The sequence below is a fragment of the Populus alba genome, chromosome 14 (genome assembly GCF_005239225.2).
Source record: "Populus alba chromosome 14, ASM523922v2, whole genome shotgun sequence".
Classification (NCBI taxonomy): Eukaryota; Viridiplantae; Streptophyta; class Magnoliopsida; order Malpighiales; family Salicaceae; genus Populus; species Populus alba.
Genome location: NC_133297.1, coordinates 9,721,202 through 9,738,150, shown reverse-complemented (window position 1 = coordinate 9,738,150; position 16,949 = coordinate 9,721,202). Strand labels below are relative to the sequence as shown.

Sequence of the window (16,949 nt, the reverse complement as noted above, 5' to 3'; positions counted from 1 at the left end):
CTTCATGAGCACGTGCTCATCATCGTTCTGTCACAGGCAAGCACAGTTAAAGAAAGTTCTCCGACCTGCCTTTTGGATTTGGTGAAAACCACAATATACCTTTCTCCAAATCAAGCTATGGCGGCGCTGGCAAACGAAAGGCAGCAGGACAGTCCCTTGATAAGACACCATGAAATGATGGAGCTTCCTCAACTTCACGCTCAGTCAAATTCGTGCTTTCCATGGACCAGAGAAACTTCTAATCCGGTAATCCCCAGAGGCCCAGTTTTACTCCTCCGCGTTAGCTCCTGCAAGCACTTGGGAACGCGGTTTTTTTGTATCTTTAAAAAATTTTAATTGTTTATATTTAAAATTAATATATTTTTCAATCGTTTTAACATGTTGATATTAAAAATAATTTTTTTTAAAAAAAATATATTATTTTAATATATTTTTAAACTAAAAACACTTTAAAAAATAACCATACTTATATTCTAATCTAAAAATACAGAGATAAATTGAAGTGTACATGCGCAACTCCAATCCTAAATATATGTTCTTACACCACGCTATCTAAGAGGGGACATCATCTAGAGAATACTACAAACCTAAATTTTCTTTACCTATCTTGCACTCTCTTTGTTATTTCTGCTCGATTCTCCAAATGCAAGCCCGTGTTAGGCATTACTGCTCTAGGAGAGGCGCAATTGCAAACAATGAGGCAGAGAGCCTCTTCAACAAGAGAACCTCATCAACTTCAAACCAGAAAGACTAGGAAACATACCTTCACTCGACAAATCTGACTCAACTGAAACCTCGATCTTGAGGTGTATGACTATTTTAAGACCTTAAGAGCATTGCATGAGAAAACATAACAAGGGAGAATAATACTTTACATACCCTGCAATTTCCTAACAGCATACACGAATTCCAGCTACCAAAGAATTTAAAATCCCCACCAGATATATCAACATTACCTGTATAGCCTCTCAAATCTACTATCTGTGTGTGCTAAAGCTTGGTAGAATAAACTCAGAATACTGAAGCTTATCTGTGAAATTAGATTTTTCAGATACTTAACCGTTTTTTCATGAAGTTATCATGGGTACTACAAAACAAATTGCAAATTGTGAGGATAATTTCTTGACCTTACAAACTATAGCAAGTTACAAGTACTTATCAACAAGTCCAAGGCCATAGTTTTTCTGCATCTCAAGTGACTAAAGTTGGGAATGACTCGGCCAAATGGCATTCCTACAATACAATTAGCAGCTAGTGATATTGCAGTTGTAATGGCATCAAAAGGGGTATTGTAAGTTCTTATACTCATGGGCCAAATACTGTTGCCAATACTCATGTAAGAAAAGGCCAGGTTCCAAATGAGCACAGGCATTCTAAACCAAAAGAAACTCCAACGAGGATCCATAAATCCTTGAAACGAAGAGATGCACCTTTAGCTTTCCAGGCAGAACCTTTTCTGGAATAGCTGAATACATACCCTCATCCTCATATAGTAGATGGATAGTTCTAAATAACTTCTTTTAAAAGTTACTTTTCCTTATTATAAAAGAAGAAACATATAGAGTTCAAAGCAAACGTAATTAGGAAAGGGGTGATTTGTTTCAAAATGTTCACGCAGCGATGGTTCCGCCCTGAATCAAGACTGGTTTTCCGTATCAGTTTGAAATTTGAATGATTTGATAGCTTCTCCTACCAAGTCCTTGAAATAAATTTAACAATTGTGCCATCATCTCCAATTTGTTGACAGCATGAAGAATGTAAGGAAACATCCTAAGACCCAAAGCGAGCCTACGCCGTGCTAATTGCTTAACGGAAAGTGTTATAAGAAAGCTGCATAAATACGGTTTACAATTTCCAATTCTTTTCCTTCAAGAGAAAATAACGATTCAATTCAATACCAAGTCCAACTAAAAGAAAAGCATCCCATTATTCGTCCCTTCAATATCCATTAATTAACAGGTAAATAAATCCCTAAAAAGAGGAAACAAAGGGGTTTGATCTAAGCTTGGTTGCTAACTCAACATTATTGCAATTCAACCCAAACCCACACTGTGGACACTCATAGAAATTATCGATTGGAAAACTGGCAGAAGCGATTCCAACAGAAAAATCGAGATCATCTCCATTTCTAATAACCTCCACAATATTTAACCAAAAAAACAGAACCTTCACACTTACTCCACTCAAACTCGTTAGCCTGTTGTCGCTTATGTAACCACTGATTGTGGATTTGTAGTAAAGCTGATAAGAACCTTCCACAGAGAAACCGCACGAACCGTTCAAAAAGGCGCTGAATTCGCCAGTAGTTTTGTCGAGTTTGTAGCCTGTGACACCTTTTGGGAGAATACCGATCGGGAAGTTGTATCCAGCTATGATTTCATACGCCGTTGGGAGATTGTCGGTGAAGGTGAGAGATGATGAAGTGACGAGCGGCGATAGGATGAGGAAGAGGGTCAAAATGGCGGTGAAAGACATTGGGGTCGCTCTGCTTGGTGTGAAAAGGAGTCGTTTTTTATTTTTGTTGATTGAGTAAATTTTGTTGATTTCTGCTAAGGCGGTCGTTGGAACTCGGTAGGACACGTAACGACTTTTGGAAAAGTAGTTGGTGAGTGCTGATTTTGTCACCATCGGAGAACCTAGATAATTTCTCTGGTTTTGTTTCTTCCCCTCGATATCATCAATGTTTCATTACTGCTCAGCAAAACAATGTCGTAAAGCACTGTTCTTTAAGATTCATTTACCTGATTTATAGTCAATTTTACCCTTTTCAAACCCTTAATTTTCTCTTTCAAACTCGATCATTGAACTTTTTTTCTTTACAATTTTATCTTTAAACGGTGTGTTATCATGATTTTAACACATAATTTTATGGTAATTAAACACTCTAACTGATTTTCGAGGACTAGCCATGTAATAAGAAGATAATCTTCACTCTATAAATTCTATTTAAAATAAATTGTATTATTTTTTATTAAAAAAAGGTTTATTGTACTTAAAATTATTTAAACTAACATGTCTTTATTTTAAACTTGCATTAAAATAACAGTTTTGGACTTGGGCCTTAAAATAATATGATTTTTATTTTGACAAAAAACGCGCATTGGACTTGTAGGGTTGGTGAGTTATGGATAGGCATAAGCCCATTCCAGAATATATTTATAGATCTTTCATTCTTTTCTTGAACTTATAATTCATGGATTTGACCGATTATCTAATAATCCAAATACTTGTTTATGTTAGTCCTCGGATAGAATATGAAAACTATGCTATGCAACATTTGATGCAAAAGCGAGGAAAATCATATTAAAGACAACGGCTTGACAATTGGACCGTGCACTTCATAGCTGCATAATTCCTTTTTTTTTTTTTTTACACCCAAGCCATTTCACAGGAGGTAAAAATAATTGTTACCGAGTGCTTAACTACAGGTGAATGCTGACTCAGCATGCCATATGTCATCGCATCCAAATGCCATCACATTTGCCATGATGAGTCAGCATCCAGCTAAGTTAAGGGGCCCGCCACAACTTTCAACATTTCCAGAAAAGCAAAAATCAAGGACAAAATTTAATTAAAATAACAGGAGTTAAAAAAAAAGATTTGGATTCTGGGATTGCTAGCGGCCACAACTTCTCCAGCGCCAGAATGCAAATTCAGATTTTACGTAAAATTTGTGGGTGTTTGGGATATTGGAAGGTGAAGCGTTTTAAATTGTTTTTTTTTTTTTTTTTTAAATGTATCAGAATAAAAATTTTAAAATTTTTATATTTGAAAATATATTAAAATAATATATTTTTATTTTTAAATTTTTTTCATATTAATATAAACTATATAAAATTATATATAACAAATAATTTTTAAATGTTTTTCAAAAAAACAAACCGGCTGTAGACTGATAAACGATCAATTCCCCCTTTTTTTTAAAAAAAAAAGAACATTTCCTGCTAAATAACTTTGCATACGAAAAAAATGGCAAAAGGTAAAAGGAGAATAGAAGAGACACATTATCAGACCGCACAAATCAAACGGAAGATATTCAAGAAAAAATGAAGAAGGAAAAATGAAGACAAGGCAATTAAAAGACAAAATCATTAATTTATTCTGGCAAATCCTAACGAAGACAAGTCACTGCGACCTGGATAAATTTCTAAGAAGAAGAGAATCGACGGCTGGGCCTGCCTTTCCTCAAGTCGACATCTTCACAATCAAAGCCACATCCACAGGTGGGGCACTCATCAAAATTACTCACAGGAAAATTAGCAGAAGCAATCCCTACAGAAAATTCTAGTTCATCTTCATCACGAGTCACTTTAACGATGCTAAGCCACAGGAAGAGCACCTTCACTTGAATCCCACTTAATTTTGAGAGCTTGTCTTTGGCTAGCACGCCCTTCACAGTGGACTTGTACTTGAGCTCATATGAATCGATTTTGAAGGAGCAAGTGCCGTTAAGATAGACTGTGAACTTACCTGTTGAGTTGTCAAATTCGTAGCTCGTTACTCCGGCGGGAAGGAGACCGATGGGAAAGTCGTATTCCTGGAGAACTTCGTATACTGTTGGCGTGTCGTCTGCATTGACGAGTGAAGATGCTGAGAGAGCTAGAACCAAGAAAGTTGGCCAGAGGGAAGCCATGGGAGAGATGGATCTTGAGCGGAAAGGCGAACCCATTTCATTTGTACTCCAATGTGGACCTGCAAGTCTCTTTATCAATCTTGTGTAGTTGGTTTGTTGACTCGTCGTTGGGAGATTGGAAGCGCGGGGTAGATAAATATATAATTACGAAGCCTGAAAATGGCCTTCTGTTCTACAAACTACAAAGAGTTAGGTAGGCTAGCCTGCCCTTGTGGCAGTTAAAAGTGGCGGATGTGGCTTTACAGAGTTAGGTATTCTGTTATATTATCTCAGGTTTTTTTATTAGTTTTATTTTTATGCTAAGTTTAATTTTTAAAATAAATTTTATTATTGAATTAAATAGAATTAATTTATTGAATGACATATATTCCATTCATTTTATTTTGTTCAATTTGCTTTTTCAGATAATTGCTTTAGTGATTGTTGTTTAATTTTACAGTTAGCTTTAAACTGTCTTAACAAGTTTTTTTTTTTTTTTTTTTGTGATGAGTAATGTCCACAATGAAGTAATAATTGGTTGCCAACAATTTTTTTTTTCTTTTCCTTCTAGGTATAATATTGACGATTTATTTGTTATGTTTGAATATTGCCAAATAATTTTTTTATGATTCATCTGTTATAAGTACTTGTAGTTTAAATTATATTATTAAACTACTTCTTTATAAATATTGTCTTCGTCTAAGCATTTTTTTTGTGTGCTAAGAATTTTTTAATTGGCCCGCATTACAACATGTCTAGTAAAACACTGGCCGTGTTTGATTGCAGGAAAGTGAATTCCTGGAATTCACTTTCCTGCTTTTCCTATGTTTGGCGGCGATAAAAGAAAATAATGAAAGGAAACTGAATTCCATCCGCCTAGAATTAATAACGTGCTCGAAGGAAAGTGTTTTCCTTCTGTTAGAAAAGGAAAACACTTTCCTTTCGGCGTGCTAGCGCACGCCTTCACTTGCTACAGTGGCAAGCGATATAATTCACTTGCCACAGTAGCCAGTGATATAATTCACTTGCCACTGTAGCAAGTGAATTATAATTCGCTTGCACTGTAGCAAGTGATATAATTCACTTGCCACTGTTTCAAGTGAATTATAATTCGCTTGCCACTATACCAAGTGAATTATAATTTGCTTTGAGTTTTTGATTAAATCAAAGTTTAATTAATTCCTCAAACTCATTAATTCTTCAATTAAACTCTTGATTTTATTAATTAAAATAATCTAAATTTTAATTAAATCAATTCTCCAATTAAACCCTTGATTTAATTAATTAAACTAGTCAAGAGTTTAATTAAATCTTTAAACTTCCAATCATGTTGCCCTTAACCCAATTTTTAATTAATCCTTCATTTATTTTATTTTTATTTTTCATCATCTTTTTTTTTAAATAATAAAAATAAAAAGGTCAAAAATTGGGTTATGACAATTGTAAGTGATTAAATATTTTATATTAAATATTATATATATATTAGATAAACTTGAAAAAAAAATTAATTTATTAATAAATTATTTTCCAGTTCATTTTCCATAACACAACCAAACACTGGAAAATATTTTCCAGTTCATTTTCCATAACACTACCAAACATCGGAAAATACTTTCCCGGAATTCACTTTCCAAGAATTTACTTTCCCCGGAATTTACTTTCCAAAAGGAAACTACTTTCCTGCAAACAAACGGAGCCTTAAGATAAGAGGTTTTTTTAATGTAAACAAACATTGTTTACTATTTTACATTTTACCGAGGACTCATAGTTTAAAGTTTTTTTTATTTTGATCCCTATTTGACATGTTTTGATAATTTGTTACACAGATTAAAAGATAATTGAATCAGATTTGTTAAATAAGGACAATTAAAAGACAGTGTACCAATTAATATACCCATTTGACCCCTACATATTTTTCAACTCAGTTTTGGTAAAAAAAAAATTTTTTTGTTAATTTTTAGTCTTTGATTTGAGAGAGAACAAAGACACATGTGAATTCTAATTGCAGAGAAAAAAAATATATTATTGACACTGATATGATTATTAAAATTAATTAATTTTTGTGTCAAGTTATTTCATTTGATGAAAAAAGTTCAATTTAAGTTTTTTTTTTAATCTTGAAAGTGCTTATAAAAACATATCTGAGTGCAAAAAAATATTTGATTTCGGGTTAATTTCGAGTTTTATGATGGTTTTTGATTTTTTTGAAATAAAAAATATATTAGAAAATGAATTTTTAAATAAAAAAAATCTTTAACCCTGATTTTTTGGCCACTAGTGGTTAGAATCTGGGTAAAAAAATCAAACGATGAATTATTTGTCTAAATAGATGACGCATGGTTTAACTTATTTTTTTAAAAAAGTTTTTTATAAAAATATTTTTAATTTAAAATATATTAAAATAAACTTTTTTATGTTTTTAACATCAACACCTAAAAAATAAAAACAACAATTAAAGAATATTAATTTAATACAATTTCAAAAAAAAAAAAAATCATTTTAAAAATAAGTTTAATTAATTTGATTTTTAATAAAAAAAAATGTAATATTAATTTATCTAAATTTGATACCATAATGCTTACCCTGGGTAGTGGAATCGAAGTTGTAAGAGAAATAAGTAAGGTAAGGTCACCTCCATTTGCTCTTGATGGCAGTAAAGTCGTGCTCCTCTTCTTGTATATATGGCTTGTACTAGTTTGTTCATCCACACTATTTTCATCAACGCAGTCCGCTAAAAGAAGACAATGTCTTCGACCAAAGCATACGCCATGTGAAAATCTTATTTTCATCAACATTGGGTCCTCCAATCCTCCTTTCACCACCACCAGAAGGTCGTCCGGACATAACTCCACTGTAAAGCATATACACCATTTTATTGGCCCTTTCCCCTCTTCCAGTTATAAGATGGATAGCTTTCGGCTATTCTAAAATGTGATGAACTCTATCATTGCCTTCCACATTCTCTCCAATTCTCTTATGTTACAACCCATAAGGTTGTCCAGACGGGAGATGGGCAATCGAGCTTCCCCGTCTCATATTCAACTCAGGACACAACCCAAAAAATACTCCCTAGGAGTTCCAATGAAGAACACCTTTGCCCTAGAGAAGATCTATTGTCAGTTATTAAACCACCCAGCGTTGGAGTCTGAAAAGTTCATTTCAATAGCTAAGCTTCAAGATAGTAGTGGTTATAGACAGCTACAGTCAGCTCACCATGAATCTAGTCCAATCCTGGCTCAGTCTGAGAGCAGATATAATTTAAAGTCTAGTGGAGAAGGGTCAGCTAGATAATGCAGAAACTCTCGAGCTCCATTATGAATGGTATATATTAAGCCAGCCAAAATCATGGTTATCTAGAAAAGTCTTCCTGGCCAATGTAAAGTTACTGTTAAGAGGCATCAGCACTGTAAGCAGTGGCTCCAGCTCCTGTAAGATGCCATCTTGATGCACTAAAAGATAGTTGCACTCGGATGGAAGATCGATTTTACTTTTTGTTTTTGTTTGTTCTCCCTTTATTTCCCTGCTACTAGTGCGGCAGGAGGTGGATTTTATCCCCGCCTTGTCGTCCACAGCAAGGATGTCCGGGGGAAAGGGCTCCGGGTACAGGTCTCACCTTAGATCTATCACAATGAGCAACAGCCCTCATTTACACAACTCAACTCAAAAGAATTCAATCAAACAATCTGATGCATATCTAAGAGAACTATAAGCACATAATATAATTTTCACAACTACTAAAACAATGAGAAGAAAAACATTGGAAGCAAGTAAATGTAGCAATGATCAAAAGACAGTAAAAAGAAAGAAGGACCATACATACAACAACGAGTGAAATCAGCTAACGTCCCTGAGTTTTTTTATCAAAGCATCCAGAGACTTCTTTTTTGGATTCTGCCTGGCTCCCCTGCTCCCAAATGTTCCAAATAGCCGATCTGAAGGATCCCTCAACTTCTCTGATATTGTCATTACTTTCCTATGGTCCAGCATATTATAACTCCTCTCCCTGATCACAGGATTCAGAAAATTCTCAGGATGATTACTCAAAAGCAAATTAACCAGTTGCCTTGCCTCAGCAAGTGCTGTTTTCAACTGATTTGCATCCCCTTCAGAGAACAATGAAGCTTGGTTATCAGCAAAAGACTCCAACAATCGAATATCCACATCAATCCCCATGATAGCATTAACATTAAACCTCTTAACCGAGTCCCCAAGTAAAGCCCCAACAACCATCTCTGAAATGTGAGAAAGAACCTCTTGCAAAACCCTTTTCAGAACAGGAGTTGGCAATATCTGTTGAGCAGTAGAAACCAAAGTTTCCAAATATATCATGACTTCATTCACATATTCATTGCCGCCCTGCGTGGGCTCATCAGCCATCCAGTTCACATTCTCTATCAACATCATAAAACCATCAACCTTCTGTTTCAGCAGCCCAGATAGCATCTCTTCAGCTGCATCACGAGCATTGTTGAGAGGAAACCGTCGCCTACCCCTCTCTGCCATTCTCAAGGGAATGCCTGAAAGCTGTGCAGAATGACGGAAGAAGAAATCACAAGCACGTTCTAACACGGCCATGTTTGCTGCAACCTGCATAGCCTGGGATACCCCGTGAACTGATGTGTTAATAAGCTTCAATAAAGCTTCATCCAGAACCTCGCTCAAAAGCCGGTCCAAATATTTCTTTATAACATCAAAGAATTCAAGCTGCCCACCATACGACATAAAACTCACAGAATCTTCAATAAAGGACCGCACAATTCGGCAACAATCAGGCACAGTGGATGAAAAAGGTGCAACATAAGGAAACGCCGGTACAATGTCTGATGTCTGTAATTGAAATGAAAGCACATTCATAGAATATTCATACTCTTTCTTCATCAACATCTGCTCAAACTTATCTGCAGAAAGCGCTTCAGCAATCTGCCTACGACAATCAGACAACAATAACTCATGGTATTTATCGCTGTGCTTGCTCAAAACATCTAACAAAGAATCAACAGGGTACCCATATCTACGCAAAGTTACTCCAAGCAAACTCACATAATCCTTAATCAATAAAAGATGATTCGCAGTTTGCATTCTAGAGAACTGATCCTCTAATACTGAACACATCTTACTAACAGCGGTTTCCCACAAATTCTCAACTTCCATTCTCGAAATCAAACGCCCTCCAGTCCTCAAAATCTGATCTTCCACAATAAAAAACCCGGCAATTTGTGCGAAAAAAGTCTGATGTGATTCAAGAAATGGAGTCATCGAAGATACCTGAAAATCCGAAGTCAATTGAAGCTTCCTATTCTCAAAATAATACTGCTTAAACCGATCTTCAAGTCCTAACGTCTGATGTATATGATAAGCCCTATAAAGCGGAGTCAAATCAAACCCACTACCGCCACCATTACTATTACCATCATCACCGATCACACCACTATGCCCATCGTCCTCCTCCTCCTCTTGCAAAGCATAAACACAATCTCTCAAACTAAGTCTACTCTGTTCTTCAGCTTGCCTCTGCTTAATCCTCAAATCCTCCTCTCTCTGCCTCGCCGCCGATGCTTGACCAATAGCCAATTGCCCCAAATTCCGACAGGCGACGCGAATCTCCACTAACCAATCACCAAACTCTTTACTAACCTTCCTCTCTATATGCGATCTAATCTCCGGGATCTTCTTCTCTAGCATTCTCTTCAAAGTAGACGACGGCGTTTTATCTAAGAAATCAGTCTCAATCGAATCCACACACTTCAACGCCATGTAAAAATTACCGCCAGATAAATGGAAATTACATCTAGAACAAAGCTCTAGTAGCTTAATACAGGAGAAAATCAAACTGAGAGCTAAGTTCACATTATTCGATCCAGTTTGAGCTTCGAGGTAGGAATCGAGGGAGGTTAAGAGGGGCCTAGCGACGGACTGGAGCTTGGAGTTGGAATCGGAGAGTGCAGATTTGAGTGAATCGACGTCGGAGAGGAGAGATCGGAGGTCATCAACGGCTAAGATGAAGTCTTGATAATGAGCTTTGCAAACTTCTTCGATTTCAGATTCTTTGGAGCGAGCGAAGTGGCGGAGATTGTGAAGGAGTGTCTCCGGCTTGCCAGATGCGAAGGCTTTGCGGACGAAAGGTCCGAGGTCCTCGCCATTGCATACGGCGGAGGATAGGAGGAGCTGGTCTTGTTTGTCGGCCGAGTTGTCGGCGTCTCCGTTCGACGGAGCTACTTTACGGCGAGCCTTTGAGGAGAGCATAGTAACTGGTAATCGGGGAAGGGAGGGGGTTTGATTAGTGTTTAGAAACGGTTATTTGGATGGTGGGGGTAATCTGGTTATTTCAAGGACTGGAAGACCTTTTTCGTGATTCTGATTTTGGAAATTCGATAGCGGCGGTCCGGTTAAGGCGGTGTCTGAAATACGAGCACTATCTTTCCTTGTAAAATCTCCTCAACCGGAAAATGCCGGCGTTAACAAAATGCTCGATGGTTGTTAGCCAACTAGATTTAAATAAAAAAATTATCAAATTTAAATCCAATAGCATAATAGGCATTTACATTGCCCACGTTACAGCGACCTCTATGTGTTAACACATGCCCTATGCTCTCTCTTTTTTTTCTCCCTTCGATGCAAGGGATGGATGAACAGAGAGAAAAGCGAACCCCGGCAAGAGACTTCAGCACAATCAGCATTGAGATGATTCTCCCATGCCATGCACAATTTCCTGCTAGCAGCACCCAACTTTGCCTGGAGATCCAGAGATAAAATAAAAATTGTCGTTCATACAAATAAATCACCACAAAACTATATGCAAAAAGATGTCACGAACTATAAGTGATGAAATATGGATCTCCCGATTACTAATTAAATGATCGATCCAGGATAAAAATAACAATTGCCACGTTAATTTGAAAGAAAATAAAATTATAATATGATTTATTTGTATTTATAGCACTGTTCACATGTAAAAGTTCCCCTCAAATCGTCTTATGATCAAGTCTCATCTTATTTTCCGAATTGAAGCATGATGGGAATGCGGATCAATGGAACACTGCTTTTTGTTTTTGTTTTTTTTGTTTTTTAATTATTTCCCATGCTTATATTATTGCTAGCTATTTTCGTTTCGCTGCGGATAGTAATTTTAAAAAAATAAAATTGAGTATACAAATAAACCTTTGTTAATGAAAATAAAATTATACTATGATTTATTTGCGTATTAAGCAACTTCTCAGAATAAATAATTAAAAATTCAACATAAAAATATTAAACACCCTCATGACCCTATAAGTTAAAAATAAATCTGTGTTAAATGCATGCCTTATTTAAATTGTAGCCTAGGTAGAGAAAAAACAAAACAAACCCTCGGTCAGCAACCTTTTTTTTTACCTTGAGAGAAAAAGAATATTTTTAGTATTTTAAAGTTTGTGAAAACTATAATTTTCGATTTAAATGTTAAATCAAACTTAAGAAGATTTTCAAGACTCATTTATAAATTAAGAAGACTCGTTTCATCAATTCATCCGTCATGCGGAATTCCTTAAATTAGGATATGAATATTTTGTTTTGATTATTCTAGATTTTATGATTTCTGGCTATATTTTCTTTTCTTGGATTAATATTTTAGAAATAAAAATAAGATTTTAGGTTTTTTTTCATGTTTTAACCTTATTTCAGCATGTCTTCCATCCTTCTATTATTATTGTTGTCCTTCTTGTCCTTTGACCTGCATAAAAAACTCCGGCATAGTTATATGGAGAAATATGAACATCTATATTTGATAATGATCTACACGACTACACGTACATAAACATGGTTACCTCTAAATACAGGAAGAATTCTATATTGAAGCCTAATCGAGCAGAAGAAATAGATTCATTTTAGAAAGCAAAGAAAGCAGCAACCTATCCTTGACAGTGAAAACAACAGATCGGACAATTCCATCAGCAATAGGCATCCGATGTTCCTTTCTTGCCAGATGAAGCGAAGACAAGCACACTATGAAAGTCTCGAAGCACAGAAACAAAGGAAATGATCAGTAATCTGCATGAGAAACCTGTTAATTCTTTTTCAAACATTATTTTCACTTTTTCGTAAAGAACTGTTCTTACATCTTGATAACTGTCCCTGAAACTATAGTTTAGGTTTAAATGAATTGAAGAACAGATTGGATAATACTCTCAGCAAGGGTTATAGAATAATATTTGTGATCATAGGTTCAATTTGGTTGGCCTAGAATTGACTAATTATTATTTTAACATAAAGTGTGTGTGTGTGTAAATCAGTTAGCTGAGACGAGACGAGGGCAAGTTGTTGAGTAAGTGCGCCAGCGGCAGAGAGAAATGCATTGACAGACAGGCAGTGAGGAGTGGAAGGAGATACACCTAAATTCAGAAGATTTTTTGTCGTTTAATTTGCCATATGTTAAGCGACATTTTTGTCATGTGTTTGTCAAACGCAAGTCTTCTGGAAACGACGTCGTTGAGCCTAGTGTAATGGACTTCATAATCAAACCAGCCCGGCCTAAAACAGGCCCAGTCCGAACTTGTCTGTTCTGACAGTACGTACAGAGGGGTCCTAAAACCCTAGCCTCCGTCTCGTTGCTTCTGTTTAAGGACATTTGATTTGCCTCTCTCAGCAGCAGCAGCAGCAGCAGCAGCAGCAGCAGCAGCAGCAGCAGCAATGGTATCCATCTTTCTTCGCCACCATCTACAAAAAAATAATAATAAAAGAAAATAGAAGCCGTAACACTCTAATTATGTCTTACGCACTCTTGTATGTATGTGTAATTGCAGGGTATCGATTTGAAGGCCGGCGGCAAGAGTAAGAAGACCAAGAGGACAGCTCCAAAGTCCGATGATATCTACCTCAAGCTCCTCGTCAAGGTAGGCTGCTAATACCTGTCTCTCTCTTTTTTCCCAATCTATCTATTATCTTTCTGTTATATATATTGTTAAATAAATGTGTGGATCTGTGAACAGCTGTACCGGTTTTTGGTGAGGAGGACAGGCAGCAAGTTCAATGCGGTGATACTGAAGAGACTCTTCATGAGCAAGATCAACAAGCCTCCTCTTGCTCTCTCTCGTTTGATCACTTACATGAATGGCAAGGTCCATCTCTCTCTCTCTCTCTCTCTCCTTATATCACTCTGTTTTTTTTCATTTATATTACTTTTGTTTTGATTAGTGATATTATCTGTGTTTGTTAATCAGGAGGGTAAGATTGCAGTTGTTGTTGGGACAATAACTGATGATATTAGGGTTTATGAGGTTCCTGCACTCAAGGTTACTGCCTTGAGGTTCACCGAAACTGCCAGGGCTAGGATTGAGAAGGCAGGTGGTGAATGCTTGACTTTTGACCAGCTTGCTCTTCGTGCTCCTCTTGGTCAGAACACGGTATGCCAAACCTAACCAACCTCTTGGATGATATTTTTGGCAACTGTTGATTATTGCCCTTAATCAAATAATGTGGCACGTTCAAAATTGGAATTATCTAAATTTGGAACTCTGATGCTCAATAATTAAGCTTGAGGGACTCCAGTGTTATTTTATTAACTGTCTTCATTGACTTAATGATGATTGTGATTCTAGTTGAAACTTGTTTTGTGGTTGAAGATAACAGGCTTATCTAAGATGCTTCTTATACTGTTTATTGTATTTTGGCAAGGGGTGATAAAGTAGCCTAATAGTGTTAGATGTAAAGCCAGGCAATGGGATGTGTGGGAGGTTTATATAATTCACTTTCCCTGAGCATGAACTGTGATTTACTTGATAAATTACATATTAGCATGATGGTTGTACTTGCAAAGAAGCATTTGGAGTGTTCAATTTTCTTTTAAGTTTGAAATATGGCTCTCTTGAAGTGTATTACCTTTATAGAAGTAAATGACTTCAATTCCCTATAAAGCTAAGCACCATATCAATCCTTTTAAATTTTGGGATGTACTTGGATTCTCTCGTGAAGGGATTATGAGCCTGCCATTGGCGGCGTGTTTTGAACTAGTTTGTTAGCAGGTTGTGTGAGTACTTTAAAAGTGCTTTCAAGTAGATTCAAATGTTGTCAGCAGGTTGTGAGTACTGTAGTTTGTTAGCAAGTTTGCCTTCCATCTCATTTACCAGGCATATGATTGTGGATCAATCTTGGAACCTTCAAAAGTTAAATTCCTAGAGTCAGACACATCATCTCAATGTGTTCACAGTGCTAGATTGTTCTCATTATTCATGTATAGAGCTCTGGTTGCACTTCTGTTCCTCTTGCCTCTATGTTTCCTTATAATGATATAAGATGAAGCAAGAACAGTGGAAGGAACACATGAGGATATGCTCATTAATCTCGAGCTTTCTTTGTAACCATTATTCTATTACCATTTTCCTAGTTTTCCATGTCCTTTATGGTATGCATCATGCAAGTAAAATTACATTGATCAACTTATACTTGATGGTTCTATTCACATGTGCAAATGGTTTCTTCTGCTCCTTTTTGGTGTGATTAAAGAATTTGTTTTGCTTGGAGCCTTGTCACATTGAGGATATTAAGTAATCATGGGCCAATGTTACAGGTTCTTCTCAGAGGTCCCAAGAATGCTCGTGAGGCTGTGAAGCACTTTGGACCAGCTCCTGGTGTGCCACACAGCCACACCAAACCCTATATACGATCAAAAGGAAGGAAATTTGAGAAGGCTAGAGGTAAAAGGAACAGCAAGGGATTTAGGGTTTGAGTGTGGTATCTCACGCAGAAAATACAGCCAAATCCAAGCAGATGCATCTATAAGCCAATATGCAATTTGTTTGATTTATCTTTTCTTTTCTTATCCTCACGTCTTGAACAATTATTTTGTCTTAGAAGTTAAAAGATTCAGTTTTTCAATATTTTGATCCGAGCAACGATTTTGTTTGTCAACTGGGTGATTAATGGTTCACTTCTGAATTTCAGCAATGTTACCGTTACTGATATCTGAGGTGGTTCGTGTCATTGAGATGATTCGTTTTCATTTGAGATGGCTTATTCGTACACAGAAATACAGTTTGTTCTTCTTAAGAAATAAGGCCTTACAGGGTATGCTGATTTTAATGTTTTTATCAAAAGCTAGGTTTAATGTCGGATCTGTTTATCGACACAAAAATAAAGTCATCAATCCACCCAAGTTAAAATGCAAAATTTAGTTGAGATTGGCTGGTGCTTGGTAGTTGGGCCCGCTAAGCCTGGGCAGGGACTCCATGATCGTGTGCATTCTTTTCATCTGGATTACATCCTCTTAGCAGCAGCAGCAGCAGCAGCTGACTTCACATGATTGATATTCCATTGGTTCATCAAGGCCAATCTCACATGCTTTGTGCATCTGATCTCGTCCTCTTTTGTCACAAAATTGTTTTCCATTGGCTATAGGGCACCTGGAGATGGTGGAGCTGATGTCAACGATTAGAGAAAGCTAAAACTGGATGGACATTTAATTTGAAGGTATTCTTCCATGCACATCATCAAAAAACCAAGAAGAAAACATGCATCCTATCAAGCTCCGATTATCATGTCGCTCGGATAATCAGATTTCCCTTCATGCATATCAATTGAGTCACAGAAAACAAATCTTGTGTTAACAATTTGGGTTTGCTGGTTGGGATTTGTAAAGTGATCAGCGTGAATTGAAGACTTGCTCTATCAAAAAAACAAAAGGAAGAAGAAAAGACCCAGACAAGTGAAATCATTAGATGAGAACAAAACAATAACACAGATTCTGTATCTTTTGACATTAAGGGCGAAAACTGGAAGACACCCAACATGGAGAAAATTTCGCTCCAGCACAATACTTATGTCCATAGAAATCTTTGTTCAGGTTATGACGTCCCACAATTACCAGATGACCTAGTACCTATTGGGGATCTTTCCTTTGGGTAATAAAACTGTAGTTGACTGGTTGTAATTTTGAAGATTTTAGGTCCCGAATATGTGAAGTATTTTCTACGTAAGATGAAAAGGACAATGACCTAGGGGTGGATAAAAAACTTCAAAAAAAAAATTAATTAAAAAAATCAAATCAAGAAAAAAACAAAACTTAACCGATTAAAAAACCCAAAAGAATTTCTAATTTGATTCGGTTTTAGTTTTAAAAACTTCCCAACTTTAGTTGTAAACTGCAACAAGTTCTTAAAAAACAAAAACAAGATTTGATTCTTGATTTTACCAGTTTTTGAACAACAAAAACTAAAATGAACCAAAACTAGTTAATTTGAACTAGTTTCGGTTTTAAATTTTAAAAAATAATAATTTTAGTTTGATTAATTTTTTTTAAGTGAAAATCAAATCAAAACAAGATACAGTAGCGTCAGCACTCAGGAGCAGACAACGCCCAACTCCAACC

The 16,949-nt window shown here is 36.2% G+C and overlaps 4 protein-coding genes across 4 annotated transcripts; 1 reads left to right on the top strand and 3 right to left on the bottom strand.

Annotated features, from left to right (window-relative positions):
- Window positions 1-1,902: 1,902 nt before the first annotated feature.
- On the bottom strand, window positions 1,903-2,669 carry LOC118041477 (uncharacterized). Its single transcript, XM_035048836.2, has one exon. It carries the CDS (start codon window positions 2,626-2,628, stop codon window positions 1,972-1,974), a length of 657 nt encoding a protein of 218 aa, XP_034904727.1. The 5' UTR covers window positions 2,629-2,669; the 3' UTR covers window positions 1,903-1,971.
- Window positions 2,670-4,147: 1,478 nt separating this feature from the next.
- LOC118041478 (uncharacterized protein At5g01610) lies at window positions 4,148-4,669 on the bottom strand. The gene has a single exon (XM_035048837.2). The coding sequence runs from the start codon at window positions 4,667-4,669 to the stop codon at window positions 4,148-4,150; it is 522 nt and encodes a 173-aa protein (XP_034904728.1).
- A 3,612-nt stretch (window positions 4,670-8,281) lies between these two features.
- LOC118041479 (exocyst complex component SEC15B) lies at window positions 8,282-11,471 on the bottom strand. The gene has a single exon (XM_035048838.2). The coding sequence runs from the start codon at window positions 10,853-10,855 to the stop codon at window positions 8,447-8,449; it is 2,409 nt and encodes an 802-aa protein (XP_034904729.1). The 5' UTR covers window positions 10,856-11,471; the 3' UTR covers window positions 8,282-8,446.
- A 1,664-nt stretch (window positions 11,472-13,135) lies between these two features.
- LOC118041480 (large ribosomal subunit protein eL18y) lies at window positions 13,136-15,565 on the top strand. The gene is made up of 5 exons (XM_035048839.2): window positions 13,136-13,279; window positions 13,390-13,479; window positions 13,576-13,704; window positions 13,807-13,989; window positions 15,153-15,565. The coding sequence occupies exons 1-5, from the start codon at window positions 13,277-13,279 to the stop codon at window positions 15,309-15,311; spliced, it is 564 nt and encodes a 187-aa protein (XP_034904730.1). The 5' UTR covers window positions 13,136-13,276; the 3' UTR covers window positions 15,312-15,565.
- Window positions 15,566-16,949: the final 1,384 nt, after the last annotated feature.

Bases quoted from the DNA above. Each gene is read 5' to 3' on its own strand.
- LOC118041478 (XM_035048837.2), bottom strand. From the start codon at position 4,669: ATGGGTTCGCCTTTCCGCTCAAGATCCATCTCTCCCATGGCTTCCCTC.
- LOC118041480 (XM_035048839.2), top strand. The intron at 13,705-13,806 runs GTCCATCTCTCT...TTTGTTAATCAG, and splicing joins TCACTTACATGAATGGCAAG to GAGGGTAAGATTGCAGTTGT. The intron at 13,990-15,152 runs GTATGCCAAACC...CCAATGTTACAG, and splicing joins CTCCTCTTGGTCAGAACACG to GTTCTTCTCAGAGGTCCCAA.
- LOC118041477 (XM_035048836.2), bottom strand. From the start codon at position 2,628: ATGGTGACAAAATCAGCACTCACCAACTACTTTTCCAAAAGTCGTTAC.
- LOC118041479 (XM_035048838.2), bottom strand. From the start codon at position 10,855: ATGCTCTCCTCAAAGGCTCGCCGTAAAGTAGCTCCGTCGAACGGAGAC.